Source organism: Rhinoderma darwinii, chromosome 5 (assembly GCF_050947455.1).
Source record: "Rhinoderma darwinii isolate aRhiDar2 chromosome 5, aRhiDar2.hap1, whole genome shotgun sequence".
Lineage (NCBI taxonomy): Eukaryota > Metazoa > Chordata > Amphibia > Anura > Rhinodermatidae > Rhinoderma > Rhinoderma darwinii.
The window spans coordinates 59,568,177-59,589,390 of NC_134691.1; the positions used below are offsets into that span (position 1 = coordinate 59,568,177).

General features: G+C 42.2%; 1 protein-coding gene across 1 annotated transcript; it reads left to right on the plus strand.

The window, feature by feature from the left end:
* The first annotated feature begins 531 nt into the window (after nucleotides 1-531).
* On the plus strand, nucleotides 532-18,493 carry LOC142652459 (carbonic anhydrase 1-like). Its single transcript, XM_075828096.1, has 7 exons — nucleotides 532-568; nucleotides 3,768-3,965; nucleotides 4,793-4,911; nucleotides 6,669-6,764; nucleotides 7,040-7,102; nucleotides 8,874-9,029; nucleotides 18,263-18,493. The coding sequence occupies exons 1-7, from the start codon at nucleotides 532-534 to the stop codon at nucleotides 18,380-18,382; spliced, it is 789 nt and encodes a 262-aa protein (XP_075684211.1). The 3' UTR covers nucleotides 18,383-18,493.
* Nucleotides 18,494-21,214: the final 2,721 nt, after the last annotated feature.

The window sequence follows — 21,214 nt, forward strand, 5'->3', positions numbered from 1 at the left end:
ACGTCCTTAGGGGGAATCAAAAGAAAACAAGGGGGCGCCATAACAAGTATGTAACAGCAATATCAGACAAATGAGCATTTTTTATTAATTCAATTGAAAAATTGTTCCGTTTCACATAACATAAAAATGGGACACCCCTTTAAACTGCATACAACTTTTGCTATTGTTATTTGCCATATTCAACCTTAGTCAAGCTAATCTTCTGTTCAAGGAGGAAGGACATTCACTCCAATAGGCACGTTTGACAATTGCACGCCTAAGGGCCATGAATCAGCACTATAGAAGGTCGTAGACATATAATAACTTTTCCCGCATTTATCTGTGGCACCATTGCATTTGTTTATGAGCGAATGTCATCACTTTGTGTGATCTTCAAATTGCCAAGAAAGTCTTTTATTGCCTTTGTGTCATATGTGGATGAGACAAGGCACATAAACCCACTTATAAAATGCCAGCAGTGTGACAGTATATATATACTGGGGCACTGGATTCATCATCAGAGGAAGAAGCAGCTCTATCAAACCTTTCACCATGAGCGGATCAGCCTGGGGTTATGAAGCGCATAATGGTAAGTGCTGGTATGCACATTGGTAAGGATTAAACTGTGCAGCATATACATTGTAACTTATGTAATGTTTACAGGAAACCCAGGGCTTCTGCTTGTTGAACAGAAGCTGAAAATACAAACTAAGGCTTCGTTCACATCTGCGTCAGGGTCCCATTCTGATGTTCCGTCGGAGCTTCCCATCAGAACGGGACCCGTACTGACTGTAGTCGACTATGCTATTCATTCCGTCGCAACGACGGAACCCTTTCCCAACTGAGACGAACGGAAACCATTGGCACCGGATCTGTCCCCATTGAAATCAATGGTGATGCAAACGGAAACTTATGGTTTCTGTTTGTTTCAGTCAGGGTCCCGTTCTGATGGGAAACTCCGACGGAACGTCAGAACAGGAACCCTGACGCAGATGCGAACGAAGCCTAAACGGTTTCTGCACTTTTCTAACCAGTTTTTTTTTTTTATTGCTAAGTAAAATTAAGCAACTGTGCAAATAGTCTTTATTTAAAATATCCTACCATTTTGTGTATACTGCTCCTACACAGACCTATGTGTCTTCATAGATATAGACTACAAAGAAAACCTGTGTAGTCTGAGCCTGCCGTTGTGTCTCCCATCTGACTGTTTTACTGTCCATAGATTAGAAAGAAGAGGGGTAGAGTGAGTGGAATAACAAGTGATCCGGGATCTGGGTTTTGATTGTAGTCTGTAACCATGGAGACACATAGGTCTGCATAGGACTACAACAATGGCATTCACACTACCATTTTTCTCTTCAGCGTGCTGTCCGTTTTAAAAACGGACAGAAGTCGCTGTTTGATTAACCCCTTAACAACCAGGCCCTCTTGCCCAAACTATGCTTTATTTTTTTCAAGTTCACATTCCAAGAGCCAGAACTTTTTTCTTTTTCCTGTAGCTGTATGAGGGCTTGTTTTTTGCGTGACGAGTTGTATTTTTCAAGGGCTCCATTTTGGGGTGCATATAATTTATTGATTTTGTTTTTAGTCATTTTTTGGAAGGTAATGCAAAAAACTGCGATTCTGCCATTGTTTTTTGCGGATTTTTTTCCGCTACTTACCGTGCGGTAGAAATAACGTGTTAACTTTATTCTACAGGTCGGTAGAAATGACCAAATATGTATAGTCTTTTTTACGTTTTAGTACTTTTGCACGATAAAACAAATTTTATGGAATAAAGTAATTTTTGTGTCACCATATTTTGAGATTCATAACTTTTTTATTTTTCCCTCGATGTAGCCGCATGAGGGCTTGTTTTTTGTGGGATGATCTTTCGTTTTTATTGGCACCATTTTAGTGCCAATAAATTATCTTTAATAATAAAAAAAAAATAGCAATTCCGCAAATGTTTTTTGCGTGTATTTTTGTACACCATGCAGTATAACTGATAAGTGAGATTTGTTCTACCGGTCGTTATGATTGCAGCGGTACCTAATATTTAGGTAACTTTTTTTTATACTGACCCAGTTTTAAAGAAATCTAATAGTTTTTAATGAAAAAAGGCTTTGACTTATTTATTGTTTTGGGGGGTACTCTTTTTACTTTTTTATTAAACTTTATTAAACTTATATTTTACCTTTTTTTTTGTCCCACTAGGGGACTTGAAGCAGCGATTCTTTGATTACTTATATAATGCTTTGAAATACTTAGTATTCCAAAGCATTACTGCCTGTGAGTGAAAGACTGACAGGCATGGCCTAATAGGCAATTACTGATGGCAGACCTGGGGGCTCCCATATTACATGGTAACCATCAGCTCCCCTCGATCTCCGATTGGGTGACAGAGGAAGCTACCGCAACATTTAACGACTGTGACATTTAAGGGGTTAAACTGACGGAATCAAAGTACTATACAATTCTGGCAGGAGCCTGGCTGTGTACAACAGCCGTGCTCCTGCCACTGATCTTGTGGCTACAGTGGCAGTACCCACGAGATCCGAGTGACGGATAAATCAGTCATGATGCGGGAACTAGCACCCGCTCATGTTGGATACATGCGTCGCTGCTAGTCAGTAATGGGTTAATGTTGCCCTTTTATGTTTTGTTGTTTCCATTGAGAAGAAGCAACTGTTCTAGCTTCTTGCCCGTTTGTTTACTTATTGTAAGATTCAATGAATTATTTTGGAAGTAAAAATGGATAGTACACTGACCCATACAAGTCAACAGGGCTATTCACACATCCTCCTTTTTTTTTTTTCTTTTTAGAGGATCCGTGTCTCTGACGCGACAATCTTAGTGAGTGTCATATTCTGGTCAGTTTTTCTTGATCAGACTAGGCCATTCAAGTCTATGGGTATGATAAAGAAGCAGATTGCATACGAAAGCCATCCGTGTACGATCTGATTTTAACAGATCTGTTGGCAATCAACAGAAAGTGAAACCAGGAGTGGGGTACAGCAGTGGAGTACAGCGGTGGGGTACAGAGGCCTGCATCATTTAGGAGACACTGCTGGAGCAACTAAACCCCCTACTCGAGTCACTTGCCACATAATGCCACATTTTACTGATGCTGAGAATCTCATAACGCTGATGCAACATAGACCAGAGTTGTGGGACTCAAGGCCAGGTCAACAGCACACTTTCCACAGGTACAGAAGACATGATCAGCAGCCACAAAATAGCCAAAAATGGATCCAACAAAGCAGTAGAATCAGAGAAAGCTCTCTATATGCTGTGAAGCAATATAAATTGGTGTCTGTAGGATCATGTGACCTTCCTTGGGTGTTTTCAGAGGGTTGGGATTAAAATTGGGACAAAGGTTGCATAATTGGCCTCCTTCCGGTTTTTTTAACTAGCAAGAAATATAGATACACGGACGCAAATCTGATGCAACACTGACATGTCTGTTGCATCATGTGTTTTTCCCGATGCAAAGTCTGACAAAATCGTGGGAATGAGGCCTAATGCTGGTGTACTGTGAAAAATTAAACGCAACACTCAATTATGTTATGCCCAGTGAAACAAATTTGCATCTGTCTGAACTCAACACTTTAGAAATACACTCATGCCAACCATAAGCTTTTTTGGTTGTATTATTAACAATTATCCTTATATGTGTATGGGCACCATAAGTTTCTAACAGAAAATACAGATTCATAAGTAATTTTAACATATTACACCTAATTGTTATATAAACTAATTAAATTAATAGATTGACTTGTTTGCCGTTCATTTATTTTTTACTTTAGGGCCTGACCATTGGCATAAAGGTTATCCCATTGCCCAAGGAGACTTCCAGTCTCCGATAGATATTAGAAGCAAGGAAGCAAAGTTGGATGCGTCCTTGAAGTCTCTTAGTATAAATTACAGTCCAGCTTCTATCAAATCTATCATCAACATTGGGCATTCATTCCATGTCATTTCTGAAGATACTGCAGACATCTCAGGTAAGACATTGACATTAAAGCACAGCTGTAGGGGTTTTATGATCGTATATTTTTATTCTTTCTTAGCGGGTAACATAATTGGTAATCATGCATAATAAATTGAATAAATGCCTTATCAAAATATAAAAAATGTATCAGAGCAACTTATAACAGAGAATTTCATATGGGATGGGCATGTCCTTATTTTATAAAGATGTCCTTACATATTACTGTGTGTTTAGATATTTTCGTAGATATGATAATGGGTTCATTTGGAGTTTTCCAATGTATACTTGCACATGGGATGTGACCGGGCTTGGAACAGAGTCCGATAAAAGCTACAGATTCACTGCTAGAGTCTATACAGGTTATTCAGTGGTGCACGGATGAGGGGGTCTAATGGGTCTGAACCCTTCCTGGAAAAAAATTAGGTTTATTTTTTCTAACTAAACCTAAGAGCAGGGATATAGTACTGATTAATATCATATATATTTAGAGTAAATGACATATGTAATATTAATTAGTACTATATCGCTGCTTGTCCCTGTGAGATAGAAGGAAGTCAGAGAGGGGTAGTAGTACTAGTTTACAGTGTACCTTGGACGTATGCGCCAGCAAATAAAATAAGCTAAACGTGTCCATAAGGCCCAATTGACCTTATTGTAAAAGAGTGTTCTTATATCATACGCCGAAGTGGAATGCGTTGGTTTGCCTTTTATTCCTTTAACTTTATTAAAAGTTATTATTAACTTCCCCCGTCCCCCAGTTACATTTCTGGGTGCACCCCTGCAGGTTATACTGTATCTTATCACTGTTATAATGCTGTAGTACCTGTATTTTATTTGCAGTGGTTAAAGGAGGCCCACTCAATGCCAGTTACAGGCTTAACCAGTTCCACTTCCATTGGGGCCCGACCAATGATTTTGGGTCAGAACACACTGTGGATGGAAAGGCGTATTCAGCAGAGGTAACTCATTTTAAATTAAACACTAAATGCTGCATACTTCTACAGCCACTATGAACCGCAAATGATCTGTTACCCATACGAATTTTAAGACCACCATATTCTGTCAAACTAATTTAACAATTCAACCCCGATCCAATAGCAGAGATGAGAGAAACCTCTGATTTCCCCTTGTATGCTGCGATCAATACTGATTGTCGAATGTAAAAGAACTGACTTAACGAGACCCCCTTTGATCACGTCACAAGCCATCACTGTGATGGGTAGAAAGCTCCAGTTCTATTGAAGGACTTTAGAGCTGTTTAGCCATATTGTAGAGAATTTATTAAACTATCTATGCCAGTCTTTGCACAAAAATTTTAGTTTTTTCTCTGCCACCTTTTAAAAGCGGACAGGGCTTAGCCGAAGGCGGTGTGACCACCAATAGCCCAAAACAGTGGAAATCTACGTCAGCTTATAGTTGGCGTAGATTTCCCTTCCTGGCGCACGATGAGAAATGTGTGCTCCTTCTAATAAATAAGGCACATTATATTCCTGCGCACTTTATATTACGACAGACAGATTGAAAAGCCAGTCTTGATGAATGTGCCAATATATTGGAGTCAAATAATAAACATTGTAAATAAAATACACGTTTTTGCGATTACACATTTTTTTATGTCAGTAGTGGTTAAAAAAAATTGTAAAAAAACAAACAATTTTTTCACAGCAATATTGTCTATTGAATATATTTTCGAGATACCAAATAATATAGACATATGAGATGTCCCTATAAGGGGGGATTCACACGAACGTGTATTCGGTCCGTGCTTTTCTGTTTCCAAACATCCAAACGGAGTGTCTTTTTAGATGAGCGAACCCGGACAACCGAACCGAACTTCACCGGGTTCGGCCGAACTCGTTTTGGCCGAACCCGGCAAAAAAATTTCCGGTACGCGACGTCAGGAGATAGTCACTGTCCAGGGTGCTGAAAGAGTTAAACTGTTTCAGCACCATGGACAGTGACTTCCGATCCCAATATACATGAACCTGTAAAAAAAAAACTAAGTTCTGACTTACCGATAACTCCCGGCTTCTTCCTCCAGTCTGACCTCACGGGATGACAATTCAGTCCAAGTGACAGCTCCAGCCAATCACAGGCCAAGCACAGGCTGCAGCGGTCACATGGACTGCCGCGTCATCCAGGGAGGTGGGGCCCGATGTCAAGAGAGGCGCGTCACCAAGGACGCGTCACCAAGGCAACGGCCGGGAGGGAAGTTCTCGGTAAGTACGAACTTTTTCTTTTTTTTTAACAGGTTGCTGTATATTGTGTTCGGCATTCACTGTCGAGGGTGCTGAAAGAGTTACTGCCGATCAGTTAGCTCTTTCAGCACCTTGGACAGTGACGGGCGTCGACTAGCCTCATCTCTATGATGGCGGCTGCGCGAAAATCACGCAGCCACGCATCATACACAGATGACACACGCAGCTGTCAAATGGTTTTTGCGCGCGCAAAACGCCGCGTTGTTTGCGCGCGCAAAAACGCAACGTTCGTCTGAATCTGCCCTAACTGTAACAATATGAAACACGCTGCAAAGTGTGCGGCCTTACAAATATCTGATTAGTATATTAATGACAAAAGACAATAGACAATTCTTTGGATCCCCAAAGCTAAAATTGTCTGGACCCTCAAGGGGTTAATTAGTCTGGTATGTTATTCTTATTGAATATTTTATTGAATTATAAAATTCGATTTTCTATTTGTTTTTCATTTACTATAGTTGCATCTGGTCCACTGGAATTCAGAAAAATATTCCAGCTTTGCTGAGGCCTGTCAAAATCTTGATGGATGTGCTGTACTGACTGTTTTCTTACAGGTATGTATGTACTAACCAAGAATTATCTCATTCTCAAAACCTAAATCTATTTTATATAAAAAGTTGCAGGTAAGGTTTGTCATGGCAGATCTTCCGCTTCCTTTATCATGATGAATAGGGATCAAACATTCCTTACATGCAGAGCATTGCATATCTGGTTACATGGGAGTGCAGTCGCCATATAAAACAAACTCGTTCTTCTGTGACAGGTTTTCTTTAAAATGTAGCGGTACGGTTTGTGATTTGGTTAACTGTTTTTTTTGGGTTTTTTTAAGGTCGGTAATGCTCATACTGGTCTACAGAAAGTGGTGGATGCATTAAACCAAATTAAAACGAAGGTAAGTAATATTTACTACACATGTTTCTACTAGTGATATGTCTTATTTATGGACGTGAATCAACTTATAATAATATAGTGGGAAGTTAGATTGTTGTGGCACGTGATGTATAACGTCACATACTGTATGTGATACTTTCTAGTCTTTACTGAACGGACTTTGGTTTTTATAGCCAGCGCTATATAATTCTATAGCGCTAATGGCCGTTCGGCATACGGGAGCCATAAAGACGAGCAGGACGCTATTTCTCTAACTGCAGAGTTATGAGCAGCCGGTAGCACAGACTTTACGCAGTCTTTACACAGTCCGTGTTGCTGCTAGAAGCATAATGGTTAATATAAGTGATTTGGAAAAACTTTTATAGTGCACAGTCCTAAACAGGTCCGGCGTCAGCACCCGGCGGACCCAGGCAAGTGCCGGGGACCACTACCCTTGGGGGCGCCCACTTAACCATGACAACTTCCGCTAGCAGCGAGTTCCATAGTCTCACTTCTCTTACAGTAAAGAATCTTCTTGTTAGGTCTCATGCACACATCCGTTCAGTATTTACGGTCAGCATTTGCAGGCCGTGTTCACATTATAAAGTATAGGAGCACGGTCCGTAAATGAAAAAAATAGGACATGTCCTATTTTTTGCGGGTCATTTCTACAGCCTGGACACTTACCCGTAAATGTACGGGAAGGTGTCTGTGGCCCTTGGAAATGAATGGATCAGTAGTTTTATCCGTAATTATGGATCCATAATTGCGGATATAAATTATGGTTGTGTGCATGGGGCCTTATAGTTACAGTCCTGGGTATAAATAGATCATGATTTATATTACACGAACTGCAAACCTTGTAAATATAGATCAGTAAATATGAGAAAAATCTCTATATTGACCTTTGATATAATTTTACATAGTTATCAGGTCAGCCATCTCTTTTCTAAATGAAATAAGGGCCTGTTCACATCACCGTTCGCTTTCCGTTCCGGGGTTCCGTCTGAGGTTTCCGTCGGGTGAACCCCGCAACGGAAAGTGAAAGTGAAACCACAACTTCCGTTTCAGTCACCATTGATATCAATGGTGACGGAAACATCGCTAATGGTTTCCATTCGTCCCCATTCCTCAGGTTTCCGTTTTGTCTACGGAATCAATAGTGGAGTCGACTGCGCTATTGATTCCGTCGGAAAACGGAAATCTTCCGTAATGGTGACGAACGGAAACCATTAGCGATGTTTCCGTCACCAGTGATATCAATGGTGACTGAAACGGAAGCTGTGGTTTCACTTTCACTTTCCGTTGTGGGGTTCACCCGATGGAAACCTCCGACGGAACCCCGGAACGGAAAGCGAACGGTGATGTGAACAGGTCCTAACCCTAATTTTGCTATTCTTTCTCGGTACTGTAGTCCTCACATTCCATTTATTACTTTGGTTTCCCGCGTTTGAACCTGCTTAATCTCTACTACGTCATTCTTGTTCACTGGTGCCCAAAACTGTACACACCAGTGACAATATATACTAACCAATGATCAGATCCATCAACAGCAGCTAAGAATTTAGTGAGATGAGATTTTTTATCATACAAAGTGAAAACTAACTGAACAATATGTGAAAACTGCACAACATGTAACAAAGATATACAGTATTACACAGATGCAAGATTTTGTATATCCACCAGTGATCAAAGATGGAGATTCAAATTATTATATACAAAGTAAGCCATGCAGCATATGTTTCTTGGAATGGACTAATTCTCTAATATTACAATATATTGTCACATTTTAGGGGAAAAAAGCAGCTTTCGGGAACTTTGATCCATCTACCCTGCTTCCTACATCAAAAGACTACTGGACTTACCTTGGGTCCTTGACCCACCCACCACTGTATGAGTGTGTCACCTGGATTATATTCAAAGAGCCAATAAGTATCAGCCCTGACCAGGTAATGACAATCAAGAAAGTGAACATTAAGGCTAGGTTCACACATCACGATTTGTTTCACATTTTTGTGCAGATTTTGATGCAGATTTTTGAGCCATGGGCAGAAGTGGATACAGAAGGAAGGAGAAGTATAAGTTCTTCCTTTATATTTCCCATTACTTTTGAAACCACATTTGCAGAAAAATCTGCGCCAAAATCTGCAACAAATCGCCATGTGTAAACATAGCCTTTCACTGCATACCTTGTAAATAGAGATCATCAAATATTTTTTGCAGATTTGCATTTTGACGATTCTCCGAACGGTTCACAATTAACCAGTATTAGCTTAAGAAAATACGCTACCTGTCTAAACGTTTAAAAATACAATTTATTAAAGATTTAATGTAAAAAATAGGGCACTAATTGCCAAGGATCTGAATACAGGCGTTGGCAACACAGATCATAGATGCTTTATGGAGTGTGAACGGAAGCCAACCACTGAAAACACTAAGTTGAAAGTGTATATGACAGTTTGAACATGATTAGCCCATCGCTACAACACTCCACAAACGTAGTAAATAAATAATAGTTTGTCTAGTTGCCACAAACAAGCAAGATTCCCAACGCGTTTCTGCGCCTCTAAACACATATAGAGGAGCGTCCTCAGGGGTATAAATTGCCTTGACCTGTCTAACTGCCGGTCAGCACATATTATGCTGCAGGATTCCGGCGTAGATTCTAACTAGCTACCGCTCAGCACATATTATGCTGTAGTATTTTTGTTTCAATGGCCTGCACTAGACACTGATGACCACCGCTGTACCCATGAGGTGATTTTTTTTACGCTGCTGAATGAAAAAAACACCTCGTAAAAAGAAGTAGCACTTGAGGTGTTTTTAGAGTTGATTTTCCATTGATACTATGAAGAAACGCTTTAAAAAAAACGCCTTAAAAGAAGCTTCAAATTAAAAAAAGCTTAATTTTCATTTCGTTTTTCAACCAGCAGCAAGTTTATTATGTGAAACCGTTGAACTTTTTTTGTGAGTTTTTCCCATTGAATTCAATTCGCTGCAAGAAAATGCAAATTTAAAAAAAACAACTTTTTTTTGCTTAAAATTAATTTTAAAAAAAGTCTTTACTTACCCCATGGCGTTGTCACAGCAACGGCTCCTTTTCTTTCCTGCTGTTTTCCGTGCAGCCCAACCTCCTTGGATGACGTTTCATCCCATGTGATTTCTCCAGCCAATCATAGGCTCTAGCAGTCACATGTGCTGCAGTGTTGTCACAGGAGGCCGCGCTGCTAAGGGAACGGAGAGACGTGTTGCTATGGCAACGACCGAGGGGTAAGTATTGGCTTTTTTTTAAAACTGTTTTCCGCAGCGGAGATTTCGCCCAAAAATCTGTACCACAATTTAGTGTTTTTTTGCTCAGAATTCCCGGTGGGCTCTAGGTCAGATATGCTGCATACTTTTACGCAGCGTATCCAACCTGTGCGACATACACTTAGGGTATGTTCCCAGATGCTCCAGCAATGGGAAATCTGCAGCACAATTTAAAAAAATGCAGGTACTGTAAATGAGACCCCGAAACGATCAGCTGTTCAGAGCGTCGGAAACTATGCAGGGTCGGTGTCGGAAGCAGAAGGCTCCGACCCCCGTATAGCAGCCGTGCTGCAGTATTACAGCTATGCACCTTTTCACTTGAATAGTAACACAGCTGCAGCACGGCTGCTATACGGTGCTCGGAGCCAGGGGCGTAACTAGGAAAGACTGGGCCCCATAGCAAACTTTTGACTGCCCCCCCTCCTCTAGGTGCCACACACAGCCTCCCATGTAAATAGTGCCCCCTGGCTCCGAGCACCGTAGACAGTGCTATACAGCCCCCCGTAGACAGGGCTATACAGCCCCCCCTATAGACAGTGCTATACAGCCCCCCTGTAGACAGTGCTATACAGCCCCCCATGTAGACAGTGCTATACAGCCCCCCTGTAGACAGTGCTATACAGCCCCCCTATAGACAGTGCTATACAGCCCCCCCCTGTAGACAGTGCTATACAGCCCCCTCTGTATACAGTGATATACAGCCCCACCTGTAGACAGTGATATACAGCCCCACCTGTAGACAGTGCTATACAGCCCCCCTGTAGACTGTGCTATACAGACCCCCCTGTAGACAGTGTCACACCCATTTGTAGATGGCTCCCCCAACCTCCCCCTTGTAGATGGCGCCATATAGCGACCCCCAAACAAATAAAATTTCATACTCACTTAGGCCCCGTTCCGGCGATGAACGGTGCGAATCAACACCGACGGGATCCTTGCGTAGGCCGGCGTGATCCAGTGACATCATCACGTCGGTCTGCGCAGGGATACCATCCCTGAGCCCGATAGGCTGCAGGCCGAACGTGGCCTGTAGCCTAGTAAATGACAGAGCAGGGAGATATCTCCTTGCTCTGCCATAGCGTTCAATAGCATCTGTGCCCTAAGGATGCAGATACTATTAAATGTGGCATCGCTACCGCTGTAGCAGCCATAGCGGCTGCTATCTGCGCCACCGAGCATGGAGGGTGCCCGTGACGGGGGACCAGCGGTAGTTGCACCACTGGTCGGAGCCTTCTGCTTCTGGCACGACCACTGCATAGCTTCCGGCGCCCAAAGGCAGCTGCAACAGCTGATTGGTGTGGGGTCTGGGTGTAGGACCCCGACCGATCACATATTGATGACCTATTTTCTGGATAGTTCATTAGTATAAAAAAACATTAAAAAAAATAGCTCTGAACCTGGAAAACCCCTTTAAGTTTTGCTTAAGTTTAGATCCAGATTATATTACATGCTTTAAACCAGGATCGGTAAAAGATAAGTAATGGAATGTAATTACAACGTTTTGCAGCTTTTTATGTCGATTATTCTATATGTAAACTGGAATAATGATCAAAAATGACAACAGTTACAACAGAGATGTCTGCCAATCAATTAATTCCTCCCTGAACTATTGAAAAAAAATTACATTGATATTAGCTGTCAGATGAATGACTCCTTAAAGGGGCATTCCCAATTTAGACATTTATGGCATATTCTGTGGAATATCCTGGGAATTACTCTTTAATATTAGGGCTTTACTGCCCCCCGTACTCTACCCCTGGCTTTTAAATTAGGACTATATTGCAGATGTTTTAAAAGTTAGGAGGCCTAATTTATAGGCACACAACTTTTTTCTTCTGATACCTGAAACTAGACATAATTTCACTAAATATGTGAGATTTTCACAATTACTGCTATTTCATTTGTACAAATTAGAATGAGAATCAGTTTGATTGATATGAATGTCGTCTAAGAAAAAGCTGTATATCAACCTTCCCACCTATATGCCAACACATGATAAGCTGGGCCTGGACCGAAGTGTGTGTTTTAGGGTATGTGCACACACAAAAGCAAAAACTTCTGAAAATACGGAGCTGTTTTCAAGGGAAAACAGCTCCTGATTTTCAGACGTTTTGTAAGCCATTTTCGATTTTCGCGGCATCTTTTACAGACGTTTTTCGAGCTTTTTTCTATAGAGTCAATGAAAAACGGATCCAAAAACGGCTCAAGAAGTGACATGTACTTATTTTTCGCGGGCATCTTTTTACGTGACGTTTTTGGAAAACGAGGCATAAAAAACCGCCCCGTCGGAACAGAACGCCGTATTTCTATTTCCCATTGAAATCAATGGGCAGATGTTTGTAGGCGTTCTGCTTTCGTTTTCTCAGGCATTTTTTGAGGAGTAAACGCCACAAAATAAGCCTGAAAACACTCCGTGTGAACATACCCTTAGGGTATGTTCACACGAGGGCGTCCGTAACGGCTGAAATTACGGGGATGTTTCAGCCTGAAAACATCCCCGTAATTTAAGCCGTAAGGGCATGTGAAGGCGCTTGAACGCCGCGTCAATTACGGACGTAATTGGCGCTGCTATTCATTGAAGTCAATGAATAACGGCTCCAATTATGGCCAAAGAAGTGACAGGTCACTTCTTTGACGCGGGCGTCTATTTACGCGCCGTCATTTGATAGCGGCGCGTAAATTACGCCTCGTGTGAACAGACAAACGTCTGCCCATTTCAATGGGCAGATGTTTGTCAGCGCTATTGAGGCGCTATTTTTGGACGTAATTCGGGGCAAAAACGCCCGAATTACGTCCGTAAATAGTGCGTGTGAACATACCCTAACGCTCCAAAATACACTTGAAATAAGCCTGCACACAGTTTCCTATTGATTTCAATGAGAAATACACTGTGCTGTTCACATGAGACGTATTTTTACGCTGTTGAATTAAAAAAATGCCTCGTAAAAAGGAGCATGTCACTTGAAAAACGCCTCAAAAAAATGCCTCCTAAAAAGTCTCAAACGAAGCTTCAAATTGACAGAAGTATCATTTTCAGCTTCAAAATCGCCTTGAAATCAGAGTTCTGAAATTTTCAGCCGTTTTTGACTTTGCGTGTGAACATACCCTAAGTAAATGCGTCACTTAAAAAAATGTCCCGTGGGAACGAAACACAGTTTTTCCCATTGAAATCAATGATCAGATTGGAGGCGTTTAGCTCCCGTATTTTTTGCCGTTTTTCCGGGCGATTACGGCAAACAAAAAACGGCTGTAAAATACGGAGCTGTTTTCAAGGGAAAACAGCTTCTGAGTTACAGCAGTTTTTTATGCATCTGGGGTTTTTTTATGCGTTTTTTACGGCCGTTTTTGGTGCTGTTTTTCTATTGAGACAATGAAAAATGCCTCAAAAAACGGCTCAAGAAGTGACATGCACTTCTTTTTTAAGGGCTTTTTTTTAAAAATTGCCGCGTAAAAATGCCCCGTGGGAACGGAACGCCTTTTTTCCCAATAAATGGGCAGATGTTTGGAGGCGTTCAGCCCCCATATTTTCAGCTGTTTTTTTGTTGCGTTTACGGCCCGAAAAACGGCTAAAAATAGACCATGTGAACATACCCCTAAGGGTACGATCACACGCAAAACAAAAAACAGCTGTAAAATATGGAGCTGTATTCAAGGGAAAACAGCCTCTGATTTTCAGGTGTTTTTTAAAGGGAATGTGTCGCGAATGAAACCTTTTTTTTTTCTTCCACATGGTGTAAAGTATTAAAAATCAAATAATAATTTGACATGTTTTCCTATGTTGGCCACCAGAGGGAGCACTTCCCAGAATTACAGCAAGGTGAATAAGGCAAAGCAACCTGACTCACAACTGCCGTAAATGTGGGAGGAAATCTCACCCCCCTCTTACAAGCCAGGAAAAGGTCTTCAAATTGCTAAGCAGTGTCCGGCTGCTATTTGGGTGTGATTCTGCAGCTGGCAGAAGCTATAGGACACACCAAAAGGCTAAGGGTATGTTCACACACTTACTAAACAAAGGGAAAACAGCTCCTGATTTTCAGCCATTTTTTAATCAAACTCACGTTTTTGGCAGCGTTTTTTACGGCCGTTTTTGGAGCTGTTTTTCTATAGAGTCAATGAAAAACGGCTCCAAAAACGGCCCAAGAAGTGATATGCACTTCTTTTTGGCAGGCGTCTTTTTACGTGCCGTTTTTGGAAAACGGCCGCGTAAAAAACGCCCCATCGGAAGAGAACGCCGTATTTCCCATTGAAACCAATTGGCAGATGTTTGTAGGCGTTCTGTTTCCGATTTTTCAGCCGTTTTTCAGGACGTTAACGGCCCGAAAAACGGCTGAAAACACTGCGTGTGAACATACCCTTAGGCGAAATTCACACGAACGTGTGCGTTTTGCGCACATTGCTGTTCCGTGTGTCATCAGTGAATGGCACGTGGCTGCGTGATTTTCACACATATGCCATCCTTTATGACACTCGGTTTTGATGTTTAGAAAAAGAAATGAAGGAAGTGGTTTTATTTTTTCCTTAATTTCTTGATCTACTGTTGCGCGAATCACACACAACACACGGAAGTGCTTCCGTCTGCTGTGCACGATATTCACGCACCCATTGACTTGCGCGAAAAATGCCCAAGTGTAGGACATGTTGTGAGTTTTACGCAGCGGAGACACGCTGCGTGAAAATCACGGAATGTCTGAACGGCCCCATTGACTAACATAGGTCCGTGCGACGCGCGTGATTTGAACTACGCTCGTGTAAATAAGGCCTTAGAATGATGAAAGTGAAGTGAATGACTTTTCAGTTGACCGGTTCACACGGCGTGTATTTGTCACGTTTTTTTTTGGTGCATTTTACATGCTAAAAACAGCATAAAAAAACACGTGTGTGTGTGGGGGGGGGGGTGCTCGCCGCTGATTCTTCAAAACAGCTGATAAGCGGCTATGAAGTATCAGCGGTGCCCGTGCATACTCCGCTCTGCTACACACACATACACTCAGCACTACTACACAGACACACACTCAGCACTGCTACATACATACACACACATACACACACACACACACACACACACACACACACACACACTCAGCACTCCTACATATACACACACACACACACACACACACACACACTCAGCTTTACTTCACAGATACACACAGTCAGCACTCCTACATACATACACACACTCAGCTCTACTACACAGACACACACATTCAGCACTACTACATACATACATACACACACACTCTGCTCTTCTAACACACACACACACACACACACACAGTCAGCACTGCTACATACATACATACACACACACACTCAGCTCTACTACACAGACACACACAGTCAGCACTGCTACATACATACATACATACATACATACATACATACATACACACACACACTCAGCTCTACTACACAGACACACGCAGTCAGCACTGCTACATACATACACACTCAGCTCTACTACACAGACACACACAGTCAGCACTGCTACATACATACATACATACATACATACATACATACATACATGCATACATACATACATACACACACTCAGCTCTACCACACACACAGTCAGCACTGCTTCATACATACATACACACACACACACACGCACACTCAGCCCTACTACACAGACACACACAGTCAGCACTGCTACATACATACATACATACATACACACACACACACACACACACACTCAGCTCTAATACAGACACACACAGTCAGCACTGCTACATACATACATACACACACTCAGCTCTACTACACAAACACACACAGTTAGCACTGATAGATACATACATACATATACACACACACTCAGCTCTTCTACACGGACACATACAGTCAGCACTGCTACATACATACATACACACAAACACTCAGCTCTACTACACAGACATACACAGTCAGCACTGCTACATACATACACACTCAGCTCTACTACACAGACACACACAGTCAGCACTGCTATATACATACACACATACTCAGCTCTACTACACAGACACACAGTCAGCACTGCTACATACATACATACACACGCACACACACACACACACACACACACACTCAGCTCCACTACACAGACACACACAGTCAGCACTGCTACATACATACATACATACACACAGACTCAGCTCTACTACACAGACACACAAAGTCAGCACTGCTACATACATACATACACGCACACACACACACACACACACACACACACACACACACACACACACACAGTACTGCTAAATACAGACACTGGCAGGGACTTTACAAGGAACACAAAGAAGCAACGGCCCTTAGAAGGCCCTTAGAAGATCAGAACAAGCACGATATGTTATCACTGCAGAAACAAAGCAACGAACACACAGCAAGACTAAGTCGCTACTGCATTATACAGTGCTATGGGCTGTTAGCTATTATTATAATTAGTCATACCATCTATTAATGTAGTATACAAAAGAATTGCCTGGCAGGCTTGAAAGTGAAGCCCTGGCATAAGGCCTAGGTGAACCTCTGCTTATAAATGCATTTCCAGCAACCATCGAATATATGAATGAAAGCAGAAAACCGTCACTATTTGCGGCACCTACATTCTGTAAATGGACATTGGAGAGAGGCTGCCATGCTGTGCCAATGGGCATAACAACAGTCCATCTCTTCTCACTATCTATAAGACACGGGCACCATAAATGGTGACGTCATACATTACCGCTACTGCCAGGATACGTTTTCCCCGTGCCTGTCTTCTACATGACCTACATCAGGTATGGGAGGTGATAAGTTAGTCATTGATCTCCAACCTATGGCCTTGCAAAACTACAACTCCCAGCATGCCATGACAGGTGTAGTTGGAGATCATGGTTGATTAGGCAAGAATATATTAGCAGAGCTTCATGAACTATATTAGGGAGTTGTATGATGACTAGATGCCTACTAGAATATCAGCAGGAGCTGCACGGATAATAAACCGGCAGGGGATGACAGACTCCACGGCTGCACTGCAGGTATCGTCAGCAGAATACAAGGGCCATTTATGTCAGCTTGTAGTCTGCAATGCAATGCATGGGCGGCCCGTGGGGGGTCACGAGAGCGAGGGTCTGTGAGAGAGAGGGACAGACAGACACACACTTTACCTGCAGTGCAGCTGGTCTTCATAATGGCGCCTGCTATCTCCCTACAAACCGGCTTCTCTGCTGTGTGACTCTGACCTGCGTCTGCGCAGTACAGAGCCAGATGGCAGAGGCAATGGACAGGTTCATTGTGCCCTATGCCCTGTAGCTGCCATCTTCCATCTGTGTATGTGTCGTTAATCGACACATACAGAGATGAAAAAAAAATTGCAGCCCCCATAGAGAAGTAAAAGTATGACTACATTAAAAAGTAGAAAGTGACAACACAAATAAATAAAATTTTTGTTTACATTATATAAAAAGCAATATAATAAAAAAAATAAAAAAATGATGACACCTTCCCTTTAAGAATCAAACGTTTTTTGATGCATTTTTTTGCGGCCGTTTTTGGAGCTGTTTTTCTATTGACACAATGAAAAACTGCTCCAAAAACGGCTCAAGATGTGACATGCACTTCTTTTTACGGAGCGTTTTTTTACGCGCTGTTTTTTCAAACGGCCGCGTAAAAAAACACCACTTTGGAATGAAACTACGTTTTTCCGATTTGAAATCAATGGGCAGATGTTTGGAGGCATTCAACTTCCGTATTTTTGCCATTTTTCGGGGCGTTTACGGCCCGAAAATCGGATGAAAATTACCGGTGTAAACATACCCTAATGTTCATGAGCGATCATGGTTTTCATGTAGCACCTGTCCCATACATCATACAATACTAATGCCTTCATTTTGCTTCACAGTTAAACCAATTCCGTGGTCTCCTCTCTTCTGCTGATGGGGAAAAGGATAGTCCGATCCTGGACAATCACCGCCCAACGCAACCACTAAAGGGCAGAGAAATAAGAGCTTCTTTCTCCTAAACATAGTGTACAATCATGGCACAATCTAGCGTAAAGAAAAAACATTGGTGTGGCCCAGTGCAACCGGGCAGATGGTAGCAGGCGCTTTTTGCTAGCACTTTGGAAATAAAAGCAGATATCTGCCTGGTTTCAATAGAAAACACCGCTGTTAGTCAACTAATGCAAAGATTAATAGTATGATTTATCATGTAGCTCCACGTTTATTTGATCATTGTAGGATGAAACCAATAAAATAAATAAATACAGACATTTTCTTTATTACTTAATTAGCAAATCCACCGTGTGTTAGGTGTGAAGCATCCAGATCCACTTTTCTGCACCACATCTTGTGGTAGTATAGGTGGCAACTTCTGCCATGTGTAACCTGCTACAATATAATACAACCAAAGCTTTCTGGTTTTATGTAAATGTTCTCCTTACGCCTCATGCACACAAGCTTTGTGCCACTCGGGCCGTTTTCGACGGCATCCGAGTGGCAACCGATAGTCTTCACGGACCCATTCACTTTAGCGGGTGAAACATGGTCCGAATCTCCGATCTGAGGAAAGATAGAACGTCTCCTATCTATCCTCGGATCACTGACGGGACTCGGATGGCATACACTGTCGTGTGCATGAGACCTTAGAGTTAAGCAGTAGCATGTCTATGATTTTGAAGAAAAAAATAAATTACATTTCCTATACATTTCCAACACACCTGAAGATGAACTATGCACACCTTTGAAAACGTTTGTTTTTGTTTTTTAAATACAATTGTCTATCAGTGTGTTTGGTGCAACTTTGTAATTACATTTTATTAAAAATTATTACTTTTTGAGATACAGCTGCTTTGTATCCTATATACAGAGCAGCTGCATCTTAATCAGAAACCTGTATCTGTCAGGTTAGCGGGACGGTCAGAGACACGCAGGACCCGCTTTCACTGAATCCGTTAGTCCCGCTGACCTCACGGATTCAGCTCTTAGTCCCCATGTACACTACTGTATTTTTTCCCTCCCGTAAATACTGGCCATAAATACGGGTCCTTTGTCACACGTTTTTAACCCGTATTTACGGACCCGTGCCTGTAAATACAGGTCCGTTGTCATCCGTATTCCACCTGTATTTCCGGACCCATAAAAAAATGCGGGCTGGAAATGATGTCACAATCATGTCCAAACCTAGCAATGCTCCCGTAATTACGGGTGCACACACGTAGCCACCCGTAATTACAGGAGCCCCATAGACTTCTATGGGCCTGCCCATGCCGTAATTACGGCCTGAAATAGGACATGTTCTATATTTTTCAACGACCTGGGCACCTTCCCGTACGCAAACGGGAAGGTACCTGTGGCCAATAGAAGTCTATAGGCCCGCAATTACGACCCGTAATTACGGGCGTTTTTACGGTCGTGTGCATGAGGCCTTAGGCCCCATGCACATGACCGTAGTTTGTTATTACGGATGAAATTGCGGACTCAATCATTTCTGTAGGTCACCGACACCTTTCCGTATATTTCCGTAGAAATGATTTGCAAATGATAGACCATGTCCTTTTTTGCCTGTAATTACGTCACAGACTCCCCATGAAAGTCTATGGGCGCTTCCGTAATTACGGGCGGCTACAGGTGTGCATTCGTACCCGTCCGTAGTTACGGAAGCGTTGCTATGCGACGCCGGGGGATTACCCAAGATTCCTCCCTGTATTTGTGGACAGCATGCCGTATATGCAGATGACTTGCATTCGACTACGGATATGAATTTGAGGACAGTAAAAACCATTACGATTGTGTGCATGAGCCCTCAGCGAAAGATACAGCTGCTCTGTATACAGAATACAAAGCAGCTGTATCTCAAAAAGTAAAAGTTATTTTTAATAAAATGTAATTACAACATTTCACTGTTCACACATATTTATTTATTTTTAAAACACACTGTAAAGGATCTACCAGGCACAACTTCTGTGTATACGCCCATAGGTAATCAGTCTGCACCTGAGTCTATGTCTCTGAGACTGACTCCAGCTTCCACCACTCAGGATGGCAGGCTTAGGAGTGGGAGAGCCTATCGCAGCCTGGCCAGACAGAGCTAGCTCCCGCCCTCTGTCTATTTATACCTGCCTTTCCTGTTCCTCCTTTGCTTGTGATTCTTCTCGTGTGGTTTCCTGGCCCAGCTACAGCTTCTGACTATTTGATCCTGCTCCATACTGACCCTGGCTTTCTGAATACTCTCCTGCTCTGCGTTTGGTACCTTGTGCACTCCTGGTTTGACTCGGCTCGTTCACCACTCTTGTTGCTCACGGTGTTGCCGTGGGCAACTGCCCCATTTCCCTTTGCTTTGTGTTCCCTTGTCTGTTTGTCTCTTGCACTTAACGAGCATAGGGACCGTCGCCCAGTTGTACCCCGTCGCCTAGGGCGGGTCGTTGCAAGTAGGCAGGGACAGAGTGGCGGGTAGATTAGGGCTCACTTGTCCGTTTCCCTACCCCCGTCATTACACACACGTTTTGAAAGCTTTACATGGACTTTAAAGGGAATGTGTCGCTAGAAATTTTTTTTTTTTTTTTTAGTTAAACAGTTAGTGTATACATGATTAGACATTGTTAAAAAAAATTTTTATTTTTTCACAAGTCAGGAAATATTATAAATTAGATTCCAATTTATAACATTTCCCTGTGCTGGTCACTAGAGGGAGCAATTCCCAAAATTGCAGCATTGGCATGTGGTAAAGCAACCACATTGCTTTATGCTGCAAATTTGGTGTAAACACACACGCTCTAGTGTACTCCCAGAATCCCACCTCCCTTATCCTGGCTAGTGCCAGGAGAAAGGAGGGGATTGAATGTTCAAGCCTCCTA

Bases quoted from the DNA above. Each gene is read 5' to 3' on its own strand.
- LOC142652459 (XM_075828096.1), top strand. From the start codon at position 532: ATGAGCGGATCAGCCTGGGGTTATGAAGCGCATAATG. The intron at 569-3,767 runs GTAAGTGCTGGT...TTTTTACTTTAG, and splicing joins GGGTTATGAAGCGCATAATG to GGCCTGACCATTGGCATAAA. The intron at 6,765-7,039 runs GTATGTATGTAC...GGTTTTTTTAAG, and splicing joins TACTGACTGTTTTCTTACAG to GTCGGTAATGCTCATACTGG.